Genomic DNA, 13,902 nt, shown 5'->3' with positions numbered 1-13,902 from the left:
GTGTGGAATCGGAATTAGAGGAATGTAAAGAAATTAATAAAGGAGAGAATTACTGACTTGCTTAGAAATTTGACCCTCGATTCGTGTTTCGTAATCGTTCATTGAATCTGTATCGAAGTGGGAATGAGAATTTTTGGAACATGTACTATCGTTGACAAAAGTTCGCTCCCTGTAGTGAAACTGAGACACGGGAATGAGTCTCCGAACTGACTTACCCTCAATGTTATCTGGTGCTGGTGTGCTGTGAGGGTCGATACTGCTTCAGTTTGGGAAGGAGAGAACTCTTGTCCACGATAGTACTGTGCAGCCATGGTCAAAATTCCTGTCGTCTCTCCTGCTGCTTCACTAACCCTGAGATTCAGACTCGCGAACCCGAAGCAGTAGACATTGATGCATTATTGTGTCCACGGATTCTTTGGATTCACGAGTCTGAATTACGGGATTCATGAAGCAGCAGGAGAGGCGACAGGACTTTCTACTGCCCTGTATAAGTGAGATGTTTCCTAAATGATAGTGTTAGTATGAACAAACCTGACGAAACAACCTAACAATTAAAGTATAATGAAGGAATGTGAAGTGTTGTGTGGAGGCAGATGAACCACAACACCGGAAAATAGTTGATCAACTTGGTACATAACTTTACAAACAAGGATCATGTTTACGTTACAATAATTATAAAGTATCATAATAGTTTTTCATAAAATTTACAAGAAATTATATTAAAAGTATCAAAAGGAAAATAAATATACTCGAATTTGATGAGATTTACCAAAGAACAAGAATAAAAGTAAATACAAAATAACTTATCATTTAATTAATTATGGTGGATCTTGATGAAACTTAATAAGCTAATTATGTGATATTGTTACAGAAAGACAAAAAAAACTTTCATTCAGTTGAAAAAAAACCAAACTCAATATTGTTTACATCGACGATAAAGACAATACAGAGACTATAACATAAATTCTCCTTATATCTCACTACTTTTACCTAACCTAACCTAACCTAACCTGTAGATAGGACGAGATATATTAATAAACGAAAGATCTATTATGAAAAGTTTAATCTCGTCAGTGAAAGTCAGAGTTCCTCACCAGGTCACGTGAGTTGCTTTCATAACTCAATGTCTCACCTTCTGTAAACAACAACTGTCAAATATCATAAGTTCCTTAACCTTTTTTCAAACAAGGGAAGAATTTTCTCATCGGTTACAAATTTACTTTCATTTTAATTAATATTGAAGAGTCCAGTTTTATACCACTGCCCAGCCTTATACCACAGTCCATGGAACACAGTCCGGTCTTTATGTTGCCAGTCCAGCCTACCAGTCCAGCCTTATAAATTACAACCAGCCTTATACCACAGTCCCACATTATACCACAGTCCAGCCTTATACCACAATCCAGCCTCATACCACAGTCCTACATTATACCACAGTCCAGCCTTATACCGCAATCCAGCCTTATACCACAGTCCTACATTATACCACAGTCCAGCCTTATACCACAGTCCAGCCTTATACCACAGTCCAGCCTTATACCACAGTCCAGCCGTATACTACATTCCAGCCTTATACCACAGTCTAGCCTTATACCACAGCCCTACTTTATACCACAGTCCAGCCTTATACCACAGCCACTCCCTCCACCACCTCTTGTCCTCCCATCACCACTGTTGCCAACACAAACTACTGTCCTATCTCGTCTGTACATCAAACAACGATAAATAAATACTTTAACACCTGAGGGAAAACTTATCATAAAGGTATTCATCATTAAAAAAGTCTCAGTTGATGATAAATTCTGTTTATATTTACCCATTAGTTCAGTAAGAGGAATTCCCATACTGAGTGAACGTTTGCTGATTCGTCTGTATATATCAACAGTATGAAGGTAATTCAGAATTTTAAAGGAATCAATTAAAACTAAAGACACCGTAATGTATAATAACTTTTTCATTTTTTTCATTAAATTTATATATGAGCTTTTACATAAGTTTCTCTCTAAATTTACCTGTTCCATAACATTTCAGGCTTTAACAAAATATGGTAGTGCCAAGGTCTATGACCCAACCAGCAGTGTTCTACTTAATATAAGCCAAGCAGGTCATCCAATACAGTTCCTCTCACCATCTAGCGACCTTGAGCCCCCCGGAGTGTCTGCCCCCCGACCATGTATATAAAGCGGCGCCAATTGGACCCAGCATCACAACTCTCGCTCTGGTCTTCCTCCTCACCTCACCTCCTCCTCGAGACTCACACTCAACACTTGACTCAACAACAACACCTCACTCAGAGTCACAACTCATATTAAGACTTTCACAACAAACATCTCCTGAAGATGAAGGTCACAAAACATCTTATATTTATCGGTAAGAGAACTATGTAACTCGTATATGTAATGACCTTTTTCATTAAGTTTCTAATGTATCTCAGAAGACTAACTCTCTCTCTTATTCATTACTGAACACAAACGTAAACTAAAAGCTCAATTATCACGTATAAGAATTTTCCTTCCATTAACATCTATGTAATTTTTGTCGTAATTTACAATAAGTTTTACTTTCTTTATTTTCTCAGCCTCGCTAGTTGCGTCATCCTGGGCGGTCAACCTAAATTATTTAACTCCAACGAACGGCTTCAATGGTGGCAACGGTAATGGTAACGGTAATGGAGGTTATAATAATGGAATTAATGGAAATGGCAACGGAAATGGGTTAGTCAATGGAAATGGTAACGGATACGCCAATGGTTTAAATGGAAATGGTGTGATTGTAAACGGTAATGGAAATGGTAATGGATATGTAAATGGCGGAAATGGTAACGGAGTATATACAAACGGCAATGGAAACGGAGTAATCAACGGAAATGGTAACGGATACACCAATGGTGGTTATGGCAACGGTAATGGACTTATTGTCAACGGCAACGGTGTTGTTAACGGAAACGGATATGCCAATGGAAATGGTAATGGTTTTGTCAACGGCAACGGTGGTGTTAACGGGAACGGATATACCAATGGAAATGGTAATGGTTTAGTCAACGGCAATGGTGCTGTTAACGGTAACGGATATGCCAATGGAAATGGTAATGGTTTAGTCAACGGCAACGGCGCTGTTAACGGGAACGGATACTACAACGGCATCGTGGGCCCCATCAGCGCCCTTGCAGATGCTATTGGAGGTGGTGGCGTCCCCGGCGTGGACTATCCCATCCTGGCTTCTGTCCCCTTCACTGGATTCTCCTGCGGCGGACTAATACCCGGATACTACGCTGATACTGCCCTCGAGGCCGGCTGTCAGGTGAGTCTTTTACTGCCCCCGAGGCCGGCTGTCAGCTGAGTCTTATACTGCCCCCGAGGCCGGCTGTCAGCTGGGTTTTATACTGCCCCGAGGCCGGCTGTCAGCTGAGTCTTATGTCATATAAACTAATACATTCTGAATTTTATGAAGGTTTAGTTGTTACGTCTCCTGCTGTATAAAGAAGATATATTCCTATATTCCTCAAGATTTTTGAGAATAGAACTTGAAGCATTTATCTGTTTCCATAATAATGTTGTTTAAAGTAGATGTTGCTTATGTTCAGGTTAATTGATAATGTTGTCCTCGACAGGTATTCCACATCTGTCAGGCAGATGGCAGGAGCGACTCCTTCCTGTGTCCCAACGGCACCATCTTCAACCAGCAGTTCTTCGTGTGCGACTGGTGGTACAACTTCGACTGTTCCACCGCCCCGCAGTTCTACAGTCTCAACGCTCAGATCGGAGTGGTCAACGGTAATGGCAACGGATACTCCAACGGCATCGTCAATGGCATTATTAACGGTAACGGGATTTACGGTAACGGAGCAAATGGCAATGGTGCAGTAAACGGAAATGGTGTCGTCAACGGTAATGGAAACGGATACGCTAATGGCAATGGTTATGCTAATGGCAACGGTAATGGCAATGGATACGTCAATGGTGGAGTAAATGGAAATGGACTCATCAATGGCAATGGCAACGGTTATGCTAATGGAAACGGCAATGGCAATGGATATGCCAACGGTGCAGTAAATGGAAATGGTCTCATCAACGGCAATGGCAACGGTTATGCAAATGGCAACGGAAATGGTAATGGATACGTCAATGGTGCAGTAAATGGAAATGGTGTCGTCAATGGTAATGGAAACGGATATGCTAATGGCAATGGTTATGCTAATGGCAACGGTAATGGCAATGGATACGCCAATGGTGCAGTAAATGGAAATGGACTCATCAATGGTAATGGCAACGGTTATGCTAATGGAAACGGCAATGGCAATGGATATGCCAACGGTGCAGTAAATGGAAATGGTCTCATCAACGGCAATGGCAACGGTTATGCAAATGGCAACGGTAATGGAATTAATGGCAACGTAAATGGAAATGGTCTTATCAACGGTAATGGTAATGGTCTTATCAACGGCAACGGTAATGGATACACTAACGGTAACGGAATCAACGGAAATGGAAACGGATACACCAACGGTAATGGAAACGGTAACGGATACGCCAATGGCAACGGTAATGGTATTATCAATGGGAACGGTAATGGACTTTTCAATGGCAACGGTAATGGTCTCATCAACGGCAACGGTAATGGATACACCAACGGCAACGGAGTCAACGGGAACGGGTTGAGCATACCGGCGCCAGCCTCTCCCTCCGGCCTGTACCAGACGCCCGCCTTCTAAGTGTTGCCTCCCACATCTGTCTCAACTCTTACAAACTTTTTGTTATCATACACCGAAGCTGCAGTTAGAGGACATTTGTCTGTGTCTTTCACTACTTCCAGGAATTAATATATGTGAGAGATGTCAGCTTTACCTTCCTTAAGAGGCAGTTAAAACGACTAAGCTAACCAGCTGAGCCTGACATGGCAGGGTCAGGACCATAGTATGCTGTACCTAGTAACTATGTACTGTACATGCTTGCTCTAGTTCTCACTCTTTTATCTGCAACTTAATAAACTTATGTACTTATATAAAGTTATAATACATCTACAACTTATGTTGCACCTGTGGACATGAGCGTCTTTTTCTAAATTATTAATTGCGGTGTTCTAAAAAATAATCCAGGAAATCTTGTATAAATCTTTGTGATTCAGTTAACAGTATTTTTTCTGTATAATAAATAACTCGGTCGTGGTTTCAAGTTAATTAAATTACTTCATTATCTGCTGTATGTTCTAAAGTATTGTTATATTGAGGTGTGGTCAGGGAGCTTAAAATGTTTTCCAAAAATTAACGTGTTACTTGTTAAGAGTTCAACTAAATCTTTACTCGAGATTAATCAATATTTTGTTTATTATATATAATTACAAAGTGTAGTTGACAACCTTTATTTGTTGCTTCAAGATGCTTATTATATTTTCTTATGACAAATATAATCTAAAAAAATAATAAATAATATTATTATGCAATGTGTTTTTATCCTATTCTTATCACGACTTAAACAATAGATTTCTTTCAGATTTACAATAATTCTGAAGATCTAGTATTGTACCTGCAGTAGCTGTCATCTTCATTAAAACATCAAATATGATTCACATGAAGATTAACAAGGTGTAATGATAGGATTGTTTGGTTATAAAACATGGATTAAAAATAAATGGAAACTCGTTATTAGTAGTACAATACAGTTCATATCTATCAATTATACCCAAATACCACTCGAAGATTTCATGTAGAGATACAAGTGAACAAGAAGGAAATAAAAACAATATTTTTTAGTTGTATATGTACATGTATTTTCCCTCCCTCCCTCCCTCAACTCCCTGGCATTTTGTATTTTTCTAAGAGTTAGGAGTTAAAATCATCATTCTCCATTTCCTCATGACCTTACAGTTAGGCACGTATCCCCTCCCATCTTGGTGGGTTGAGGGAGAACACCTTACCTCAAGAACTGGTTGACAATGAACTGTGATGTAGAGCGCGGCCATACTCACATTAGTGCAGACCACACCACCATAGGCCCCAATAGACACTAAATTATCACCCTGGAGAAAAACTTTCTCACCTCGATACATAAAACCAATTTAGAGTCAACTTTAAACTAATTACTTCTTTAGCGTATGTACACACCTGCTTAGGCTTCCATGGTCAAGGATTCCCATGATTCCTCCTCACTAGATCATCACTAAGTTCGGTCACTCAAGCTACGTCTTAAAGAGCGAGAAAGCAACACGTATTTCTCTACTTTAGTTACACGTAGTGATATGTGTCAAGCTGGACCCTGAATGAAAGAGTAACAAGTAAATTAGAAGGAAAAATGAAGAACTTAAGAATCATATGTTGGGTAATAGAACAAATAAAACAAGAAAAATAGAACTAAGGAAGAGATGTGAGAGTGAAGGAAGTGTCTGGCAGAGATATGACAACAGGAGTTTGTTGTGGTGTTACTGACATATTGAGAGAATGGTAAGGGAAAGACTGATAAATCCGATGTATAGTTCAGAAGAGGATGGTAGGGGAAGGGAGAGACGGACGGAGTAGGAAGAAGGTAGGAAGGAAGAGAAGGAGAGATGGAGGGAGGAAGAGAGGAACACCTAGAAGGAGATTATCGAGCTGGAAGAAGAACTCAAGAAATCAAGATGGTGGACAAACAAGACGTTGATATGTTTATGAATGAGGAGAGAGACCATGGCGTCGACCAGTTATTGTGGCCGACTGTGTTACTGACGGGTGATCCCAAGTTATATGGAAAGACAGAATAAACCAAACAGATACCTTGAGGTCTTGTTATGAGAGGAGAACACTACAGCAGAACCTATCTGTTGTAGCAAAAAGAGTGAATGAATGATAACGAATGAAGAGAAAGTTTGTTTGTTTCCGGCAATTCTGTGATGTAGTGAAAGTAGTTTTAAATGAATGAAAAATAGTTCTAATATACTCGTAGTTTTATATCTTTGTTACCTTAATTATTGAAATATATTAAGGCTTACTTATGAAACTGCCAACACAAAACTTTTCAATACACAGTCGACAATCCTGGCTGACAGTTATTGAACCTTGTCTTCTCACCCCATGTAGGGATGATTGCTTTACTTCCTCTGTTTATGTGTGTGTGTGAACAGGGTATTGTGAAACCTAAGCATAGGATTTCAATGGAACTTTATAGATTGTTCAAATGATGGCCAGAAAAGAAGTGAATATGTGTGTTTCAAAAAGAAATCGAACTAGAGAATGCAAAAGAAATTGAAGGAGAGTAAAGTCACGAGTTAGATTTAGGAACAGAAGTTATATGTCTACCCAGATCCCAACAGGTAGCCAACAATAAAAAAAAACAAGACAATGGATCATGTAGGACAAAGATGCCAGAGCTTTGTAATAGGAGTACCATAAATCCTTAACAAAATATCTACTTATAAATACCTCTTAAACTCAAACTTAACCCAAACATTAACAGTAGAGATGTAAGGAACACACACAACATAAACACTTAGCTGGGGAGTTAATACAACACATAAGTACTTAAGAGGAGCTGGCTTCCCAGAGCCGGCGCCTCTAATTGGAGCCAGAAAGACTTGAGAGTGACGCAACCCAGATGAGAAGTAAAACTCGGAGGGTTCAACATTTAGAGACGGTTCTCAGTCCAGATGCAGTGTTGTCGTAGGTGTGCAGGTGCAGATGGCGTGGTTCGTACGGTGGAGGGGTTCGTAACAAGAGAATTCATTTAATTCGGCTTAGAAATTTGACCCTCGATTCGTGTTTCGTAATCGTTCATTGAATGTGTATCGACGTGGGAATGAGTATTTTTGGAACATGTACTATCGTTGACAAAAGTTCGCTCCCTGTAGTGAAACTGAGACACGGGAATGAGTCTCCGAACTGACTTACCCTCATTGTTATCTGGTGCTGGTGTGCTGTGAGGGTCGATACTGCTTCAGTTTGGGAAGGAGCAAACCTTTGTCCACGATAGTACTGTGCAGCCACGGTCAAAAGTCCTGTCGTCTCTCCTGCTGCTTCACTAACCCTGAGATTCAGACTCGCGAACCCGAGGCAGTAGACATTGATGCATTATTGTGTCCACGGATTCTTTGGATTCACGAGTCTGAATTGCTGGATTCATGAAGCAGCAGGAGAGGCGACAGGACTTTATACTGTACTGTACAAGTGAGATGTTTCCTAAATGATAGTGTTAGTATGAACAAACCTGACGAAACAACCTAACAATTAAAGTATAATGAAGGAATGTGAAGTGTTCTGTGGAGGCAGATGAACCACAACACCGGAAAAATAGTTGATCAACTTGGTACATAACTTTACAAACAAGGATCATGTTTACGTTACAATAATTATAAGGTATCATAATAGTTTTTTCATAAAATTTACAAGAAATTTTATTAAACGTCTCAAAAGGAAAATAAGTATACTCGAATTTGATGAGATTTACCAAAGAACAAGAAAAAAAGTAAATACAAAATAACTTATCATTTAATTAATTATGGTGGATCTTGATGAAACTTAATAAGCTAATTATGTGATATTGTTACAGAAAGACAAAAAAAACTTCCATTCAGTTGAAAAAAACAAAACAGAAATTCAATATTGTTTACATCGACGATAAAGACAATACAGAGACTATAACATAAATTCTCCTTATATCTCACTACTTTTACCTAACCTAACCTAACCTAACCTGTAGATAGGACGAGATATATTAATAAACTAAAGATCTATTATGAAAAGTTTAATCTCGTCAGTGAAAGTCAGAGTTCCTCACCAGGTCACGTGAGTTGCTTTCATAACTCAATGTCTCACCTTCTGTAAACAACAACTGTCAAATATCATAAGTTCCTTCACCTTTTTTCAAACAAGGGAAGAATTTTCTCATCGGTTACAAATTTACTTTCATTTTAATTAAAATTTAAGAGTCCAGTTTTATACCACAACCCAGCCTTATACCACAGTCCAGCCTTATATCACAGTCCAGCCTTATACTACAGTCCAGCCTTATGCCACAGCCCTACTTTATACCAGAGTCCAGCCTTATACCACAGCCACTCCCTCCACCACCTCGTGTCCTCCCATCACCACTGTTGCCAACACAAACTACTGTCCTATCTCGTCTGTACATCAACCAACGATAAATAAATACTTTAACACCTGAGGGAAAACTTATCATAAAGGTTTTCATCACTAAAAAAGTCTCAGTTGATGATAAATTCTGTTTATATTTACCCATTAGTTCAGTATTGCATAAGAGGAATTCCCATACTGAGTGAACGTTGCTGATTCTTCTGTATATATCAACAGTATGAAGGTAATCCAGAATTTTAAAGGAATCAATTAATACTAAAGACACCCTAATGTATAATAACTTTTTCTTTTTTTTCATTAAATTTGTACATGAGCTTTTACATAAGTTTCTCTCTAAAATTACCTATTCCATAACATGTCAGGCTTAAAAAAAATATGGTAGTGTCAAGGTCTATGACCCAACCAGCAGTGTTCTACTTAATATCAGCCAAGCAGGTCACCCAATACAGTTCCTCTCACCATCTAGCGACCTTGAGCCTCCCGGAGTGTCTGCCCCCCGACCATGTATATAAAGCGGCGCCAGTTGGACCCAGCATCACAACTCTTGCTCTGGTCTTCCTCCTCACCTCACCTCCTCCTCGAGACTCACACTCAACACTTGACTCAACAACAACACTCATTCAGAGTCACAACTCATATTAAGACTTTCACAACAAACATCTCCTGAAGATGAAGGTCACAAAACATCTTATATTTATCGGTAAGAGAACTATGTAACTCGTATATGTAGTGATCTTTTTCATTAAGTTTCTAATGTATCTCAGAAGACTAACTCTCTCTCTTATTCATTACTGAACACAAACGTAAACTAAAAACTCAATTATCATGTATAAGAATTTTCCTTCCATTAACATCTATGTAATTTTTGTCGTAATTTACAATAAGTTTTACTTTCTTTATTTTCTCAGCCTCGCTAGTTGCGTCATCCTGGGCGGTCAACCTAAATTATTTAACTCCAACGAACGGCTTCAACGGTGGCAACGGTAATGGTAACGGTAATGGAGGTTATAATAATGGAATTAATGGAAATGGCAACGGTGTGATTCTAAACGGCAACGGAAATGGGTTAGTCAATGGAAATGGTAACGGATACGCCAATGGTTTAAATGGAAATGGTGTGATTGTAAACGGTAATGGAAATGGTAATGGATATGTAAATGGCGGAAATGGTAACGGAGTATATACAAACGGCAATGGAAACGGAGTAATCAACGGAAATGGTAACGGATACGCCAATGGTGGTTATGGCAACGGTAATGGACTTATTGTCAACGGCAACAGTGTTGTTAACGGAAACGGATATGCCAATGGTAATGGTTTTGTCAACGGAAACGGTGGTGTTAACGGGAACGGATATACCAATGGAAACGGTAATGGATTTGTCAACGGCAATGGTGCTGTTAATGGGAACGGATATGCCAATGGAAATGGTAATGGTTTAGTCAATGGCAACGGCGCTGTTAACGGGAACGGATACTACAACGGCATCGTGGACCCCATCAGCGCCCTTGCTGATGCTATTGGAGGTGGCGGCGTCCCCGGCGTGGACTATCCCATCCTGGCTTCTGTCCCCTTCACTGGATTCTCCTGCGGCGGACTAATACCCGGATACTACGCTGATACTGCCCCCGAGGCCGGCTGTCAGGTGAGTCTTTTACTGCCCCCGAGGCCGGCTGTCAGCTGAGTCTTATACTGCCCCCGAGGCCGGCTGTCAGCTGAGTCTTATGTCATATAAACTAATACATTCTGAATTTTATGAAGGTTTAGATGTTACGTCTCCTGCTGTATAAAGAAGATATATTCCTTTATTCCTTAAGATTTTTGATAATAGAACTTGAAGCATTTATCTGTTTCCATAATAATGTTGTTTAAAGTAGATGTTGCTTATCTTCAGGTTAATTGATAATGTTGTCCTCGACAGGTGTTTCACATCTGTCAGGCAGATGGCAGGAGCGACTCCTTCCTGTGTCCCAACGGCACCATCTTCAACCAACAGTTCTTCGTGTGTGACTGGTGGTACAACTTTGACTGTTCCACCGCCCCGCAGTTCTACAGTCTCAACGCTCAGATCGGAGTGGTCAACGGTAATGGCAACGGATACTCCAACGGCATCGTCAATGGCATTATTAACGGTAACGGGATTTACGGTAACGGAGCAAATGGCAATGGTGCAGTAAACGGAAATGGTGTCGTCAACGGTAATGGAAACGGATACGCTAATGGCAATGGTTATGCTAATGGCAACGGTAATGGCAATGGATACGTCAATGGTGGCGTAAATGGAAATGGACTCATCAATGGCAATGGCAACGGTTATGCTAATGGCAACGGTAATGGTAACGGATACGTCAATGGTGCAGTAAATGGAAATGGTGTCGTCAATGGTAATGGAAACGGATATGCTAATGGCAATGGTTATGCTAATGGCAACGGTAATGGCAATGGATACGCCAATGGTGCAGTAAATGGAAATGGACTCATCAATGGAAATGGCAACGGTTATGCTAATGGAAACGGCAATGGCAATGGATATGCCAACGGTGCAGTAAATGGAAATGGTCTCATCAACGGCAATGGCAACGGTTATGCAAATGGCAACGGTAATGGAATTAATGGCAACGTAAATGGAAATGGTCTTATCAACGGCAATGGTAATGGTCTTATCAACGGCAACGGTAATGGATACACTAACGGTAACGGAATCAACGGAAATGGAAACGGATACACCAACGGTAATGGAAACGGTAACGGATACGCCAATGGCAACGGTAATGGTATTATCAATGGGAACGGTAATGGACTTTTCAATGGCAACGGTAATGGTCTTATCAACGGCAACGGTAATGGATACACCAACGGTAACGGAGTCAACGGGAACGGGTTGAGCATACCGGCGCCAGCCTCTCCCTCCGGCCTGTACCAGACGCCCGCCTTCTAAGTGTTGCCTCCCACATCTGGCTCAACTCTTACAAACTTTTTGTTATCATACACCGAAGCTGCAGTTAGAGGACATTTGTCTGTGTCTTTCACTACTTCCAGGAATTAATATATGTGAGAGATGTCAGCTTTACCTTCCTTAAGAGGCAGCTAAAACGACTAAGCTAACCAGCTGAGCCTGACATGGCAGGGTCAGGACCATAGTATGCTGTACCTAGTAACTATATACTGTACATGCTTGCTCTAGTTCTCACTCTTTTATCTGCAACTTAATACACTTATGTACTTATATAAATTTATAATACATTTACAACTTATGTTGCACCTGTGGACATGAGCATCTTTTTCTAAATTATTAATTGCGGTGTTCTAAAAAATAATCCAGGAAATCTTGTATAAATCTTTGTGATTCAGTTAACAGTATTTTTTCTGTATAATAAATAACTCGGTCGTGGTTTCAAGTTAATTAAATTACTTCATTATCTGCTGTATGTTCTAAAGTATTGTTATATTGAGGTGTGGTCAGGGAGCTTAAAATGTTTTCCAAAAATTAACTTGTTACTTGTTAAGAGTTCAACTAAATCTTTACTCGAGATTAATCAATAATTTGTTTATTATTTATAATTACAAAGTGTAGTTGACAATCTTTATTTGTTGCTTCAAGATGCGTATTATATTTTCTTATGACAAATATAATCTAAAATAATAATAAATAATATTATTATACAATGTGTTTTTATCCTATTCTTATCACGACTTAAACAATAGATTTCTTTCAGATTTACAATAATTCTGAAGATCTAGTATTGTACCTGCAGTAGCTGTCATCTTCATTAAAACATCAATCATGATTCACATGAAGATTAACAAGATGTAATGATAGGATTGTTTGGTTATAAAACATGGATTAAAAATAATGGAAACTCGTTATTAGTAGTACAATACAGTTCATATCTATCAATTGTACCCAAATACCACTCGAAGATTTCATGTACAGAAACAAGTGAACAAGAAGGAAATAAAAACAATATTTTTTAGTTGTATATGTACATGTATTTTCCCTCCCTCCCTCAACTCCCTGGCATTTTGTATTTTTCTAAGAGTTCGGAGTTAAAATCATCATTCTCCATTTCCTTCATGACCTTATAGTTAGGCACGTATCCCCTCCCCTCCTGGTGGGTGAGGGAGAACACCTTACCTCAAGAACTGGTTGACAATGAACTGTGATGTAGAGCGCGGCCATACTCACATTAGTGCAGACCACACCACCATAGGCCCCAATAGCCACTAAATTATCACCCTGGAGAAAAACTTTCTCACCTCGATACATAAAACCAAATTAAGAGTCAACTTTAAACTAATTACTTCTTCAGCGTATGTACACACCTGTTTAGGCTTCCATGGTCAAGAATTCCCATGATTCCTCCTCCCTACATCATCACTAAGTTCGGTCACTCAAGCTACGTCTTACAGTGCGAGAACGCAACACGTATTTCTCTACTTTAGTTACACGTAGTGATATGTGTCAAGCTGGACCCTGAATGAAAGAGTAACAAGTAAATTAGAAGGAAAAATGAAGAACTTAAGAATCATATGTTGGGTAATAGAACAAATAAAATAAGAAAAATAGAACTAAGGAAGAGATGTGAGAGTGAAGGAAGTGTCTGGCAGAGATATGACAACAGGAGTTTGTTGTGGTGTTACTGGCATATTGAGAGAATGGTAAGGGAAAGACTGATAAATCCGATGTATAGTTCAGAGGAGGATGGTAGGGGAAGGGAGAGAGGGACGGAGGAGGAAGAAGGTAGGAAGGAGGAGAAGGAGAGATGGAGGGAGGAAGAGAGGAACACCTAGAAGGAGAATATCGAGCTGGAAGAAGAACTCAAGAAATCAAGATGGTGGACAAA

At 39.6% G+C, this 13,902-nt stretch overlaps 2 protein-coding genes across 4 annotated transcripts; both read left to right on the top strand.

Moving 5' to 3' along the window:
- Nucleotides 1–2,216: 2,216 nt before the first annotated feature.
- On the top strand, nt 2,217–5,434 carry LOC121870253 (glycine-rich cell wall structural protein 1.8-like). 2 transcript variants are annotated; one of them, XM_042372039.1, is made up of 4 exons: nt 2,217–2,370; nt 2,579–3,300; nt 3,611–3,917; nt 4,188–5,434. In XM_042372039.1, the coding sequence occupies exons 1-4, from the start codon at nt 2,340–2,342 to the stop codon at nt 4,709–4,711; spliced, it is 1,584 nt and encodes a 527-aa protein (XP_042227973.1). In that variant the 5' UTR covers nt 2,217–2,339; the 3' UTR covers nt 4,712–5,434. The 2 variants fall into 2 exon arrangements, with proteins under 2 accessions (XP_042227973.1, XP_042227972.1); XM_042372038.1 differs by having other exon boundaries at nt 3,611–5,434.
- Nucleotides 5,435–9,616: 4,182 nt separating this feature from the next.
- LOC121870255 (glycine-rich cell wall structural protein 1.8-like) lies at nt 9,617–12,636 on the top strand. 2 transcript variants are annotated; one of them, XM_042372041.1, is made up of 4 exons: nt 9,617–9,758; nt 9,967–10,703; nt 10,980–11,286; nt 11,473–12,636. In XM_042372041.1, exons 1-4 carry the CDS (start codon nt 9,728–9,730, stop codon nt 11,994–11,996), a joined length of 1,599 nt encoding a protein of 532 aa, XP_042227975.1. In that variant the 5' UTR covers nt 9,617–9,727; the 3' UTR covers nt 11,997–12,636. The 2 variants fall into 2 exon arrangements, with proteins under 2 accessions (XP_042227975.1, XP_042227974.1); XM_042372040.1 differs by having other exon boundaries at nt 10,980–12,636.
- The last annotated feature ends 1,266 nt before the right edge of the window (nt 12,637–13,902 follow it).

The sequence above is a fragment of the Homarus americanus genome, unplaced genomic scaffold (assembly GCF_018991925.1).
Source record: "Homarus americanus isolate GMGI-L3 unplaced genomic scaffold, GMGI_Hamer_2.0 scaffold20726, whole genome shotgun sequence".
In the NCBI taxonomy this organism is placed as follows: Eukaryota; Metazoa; Arthropoda; class Malacostraca; order Decapoda; family Nephropidae; genus Homarus; species Homarus americanus.
This window is presented reverse-complemented; position numbering and strand designations above follow the sequence as displayed.

What these genes read in the sequence shown, in the direction of transcription:
- LOC121870255 (XM_042372040.1), top strand. Translation starts at nt 9,728, where the DNA reads ATGAAGGTCACAAAACATCTTATATTTATCG. An exon ending in AAAACATCTTATATTTATCG is followed by an intron (nt 9,759 to 9,966) that starts GTAAGAGAACTA and finishes TTATTTTCTCAG; the next exon opens with CCTCGCTAGTTGCGTCATCC. An exon ending in CCCCCGAGGCCGGCTGTCAG is followed by an intron (nt 10,704 to 10,979) that starts GTGAGTCTTTTA and finishes TGTCCTCGACAG; the next exon opens with GTGTTTCACATCTGTCAGGC.
- LOC121870253 (XM_042372038.1), top strand. Translation starts at nt 2,340, where the DNA reads ATGAAGGTCACAAAACATCTTATATTTATCG. An exon ending in AAAACATCTTATATTTATCG is followed by an intron (nt 2,371 to 2,578) that starts GTAAGAGAACTA and finishes TTATTTTCTCAG; the next exon opens with CCTCGCTAGTTGCGTCATCC. An exon ending in CCCTCGAGGCCGGCTGTCAG is followed by an intron (nt 3,301 to 3,610) that starts GTGAGTCTTTTA and finishes TGTCCTCGACAG; the next exon opens with GTATTCCACATCTGTCAGGC.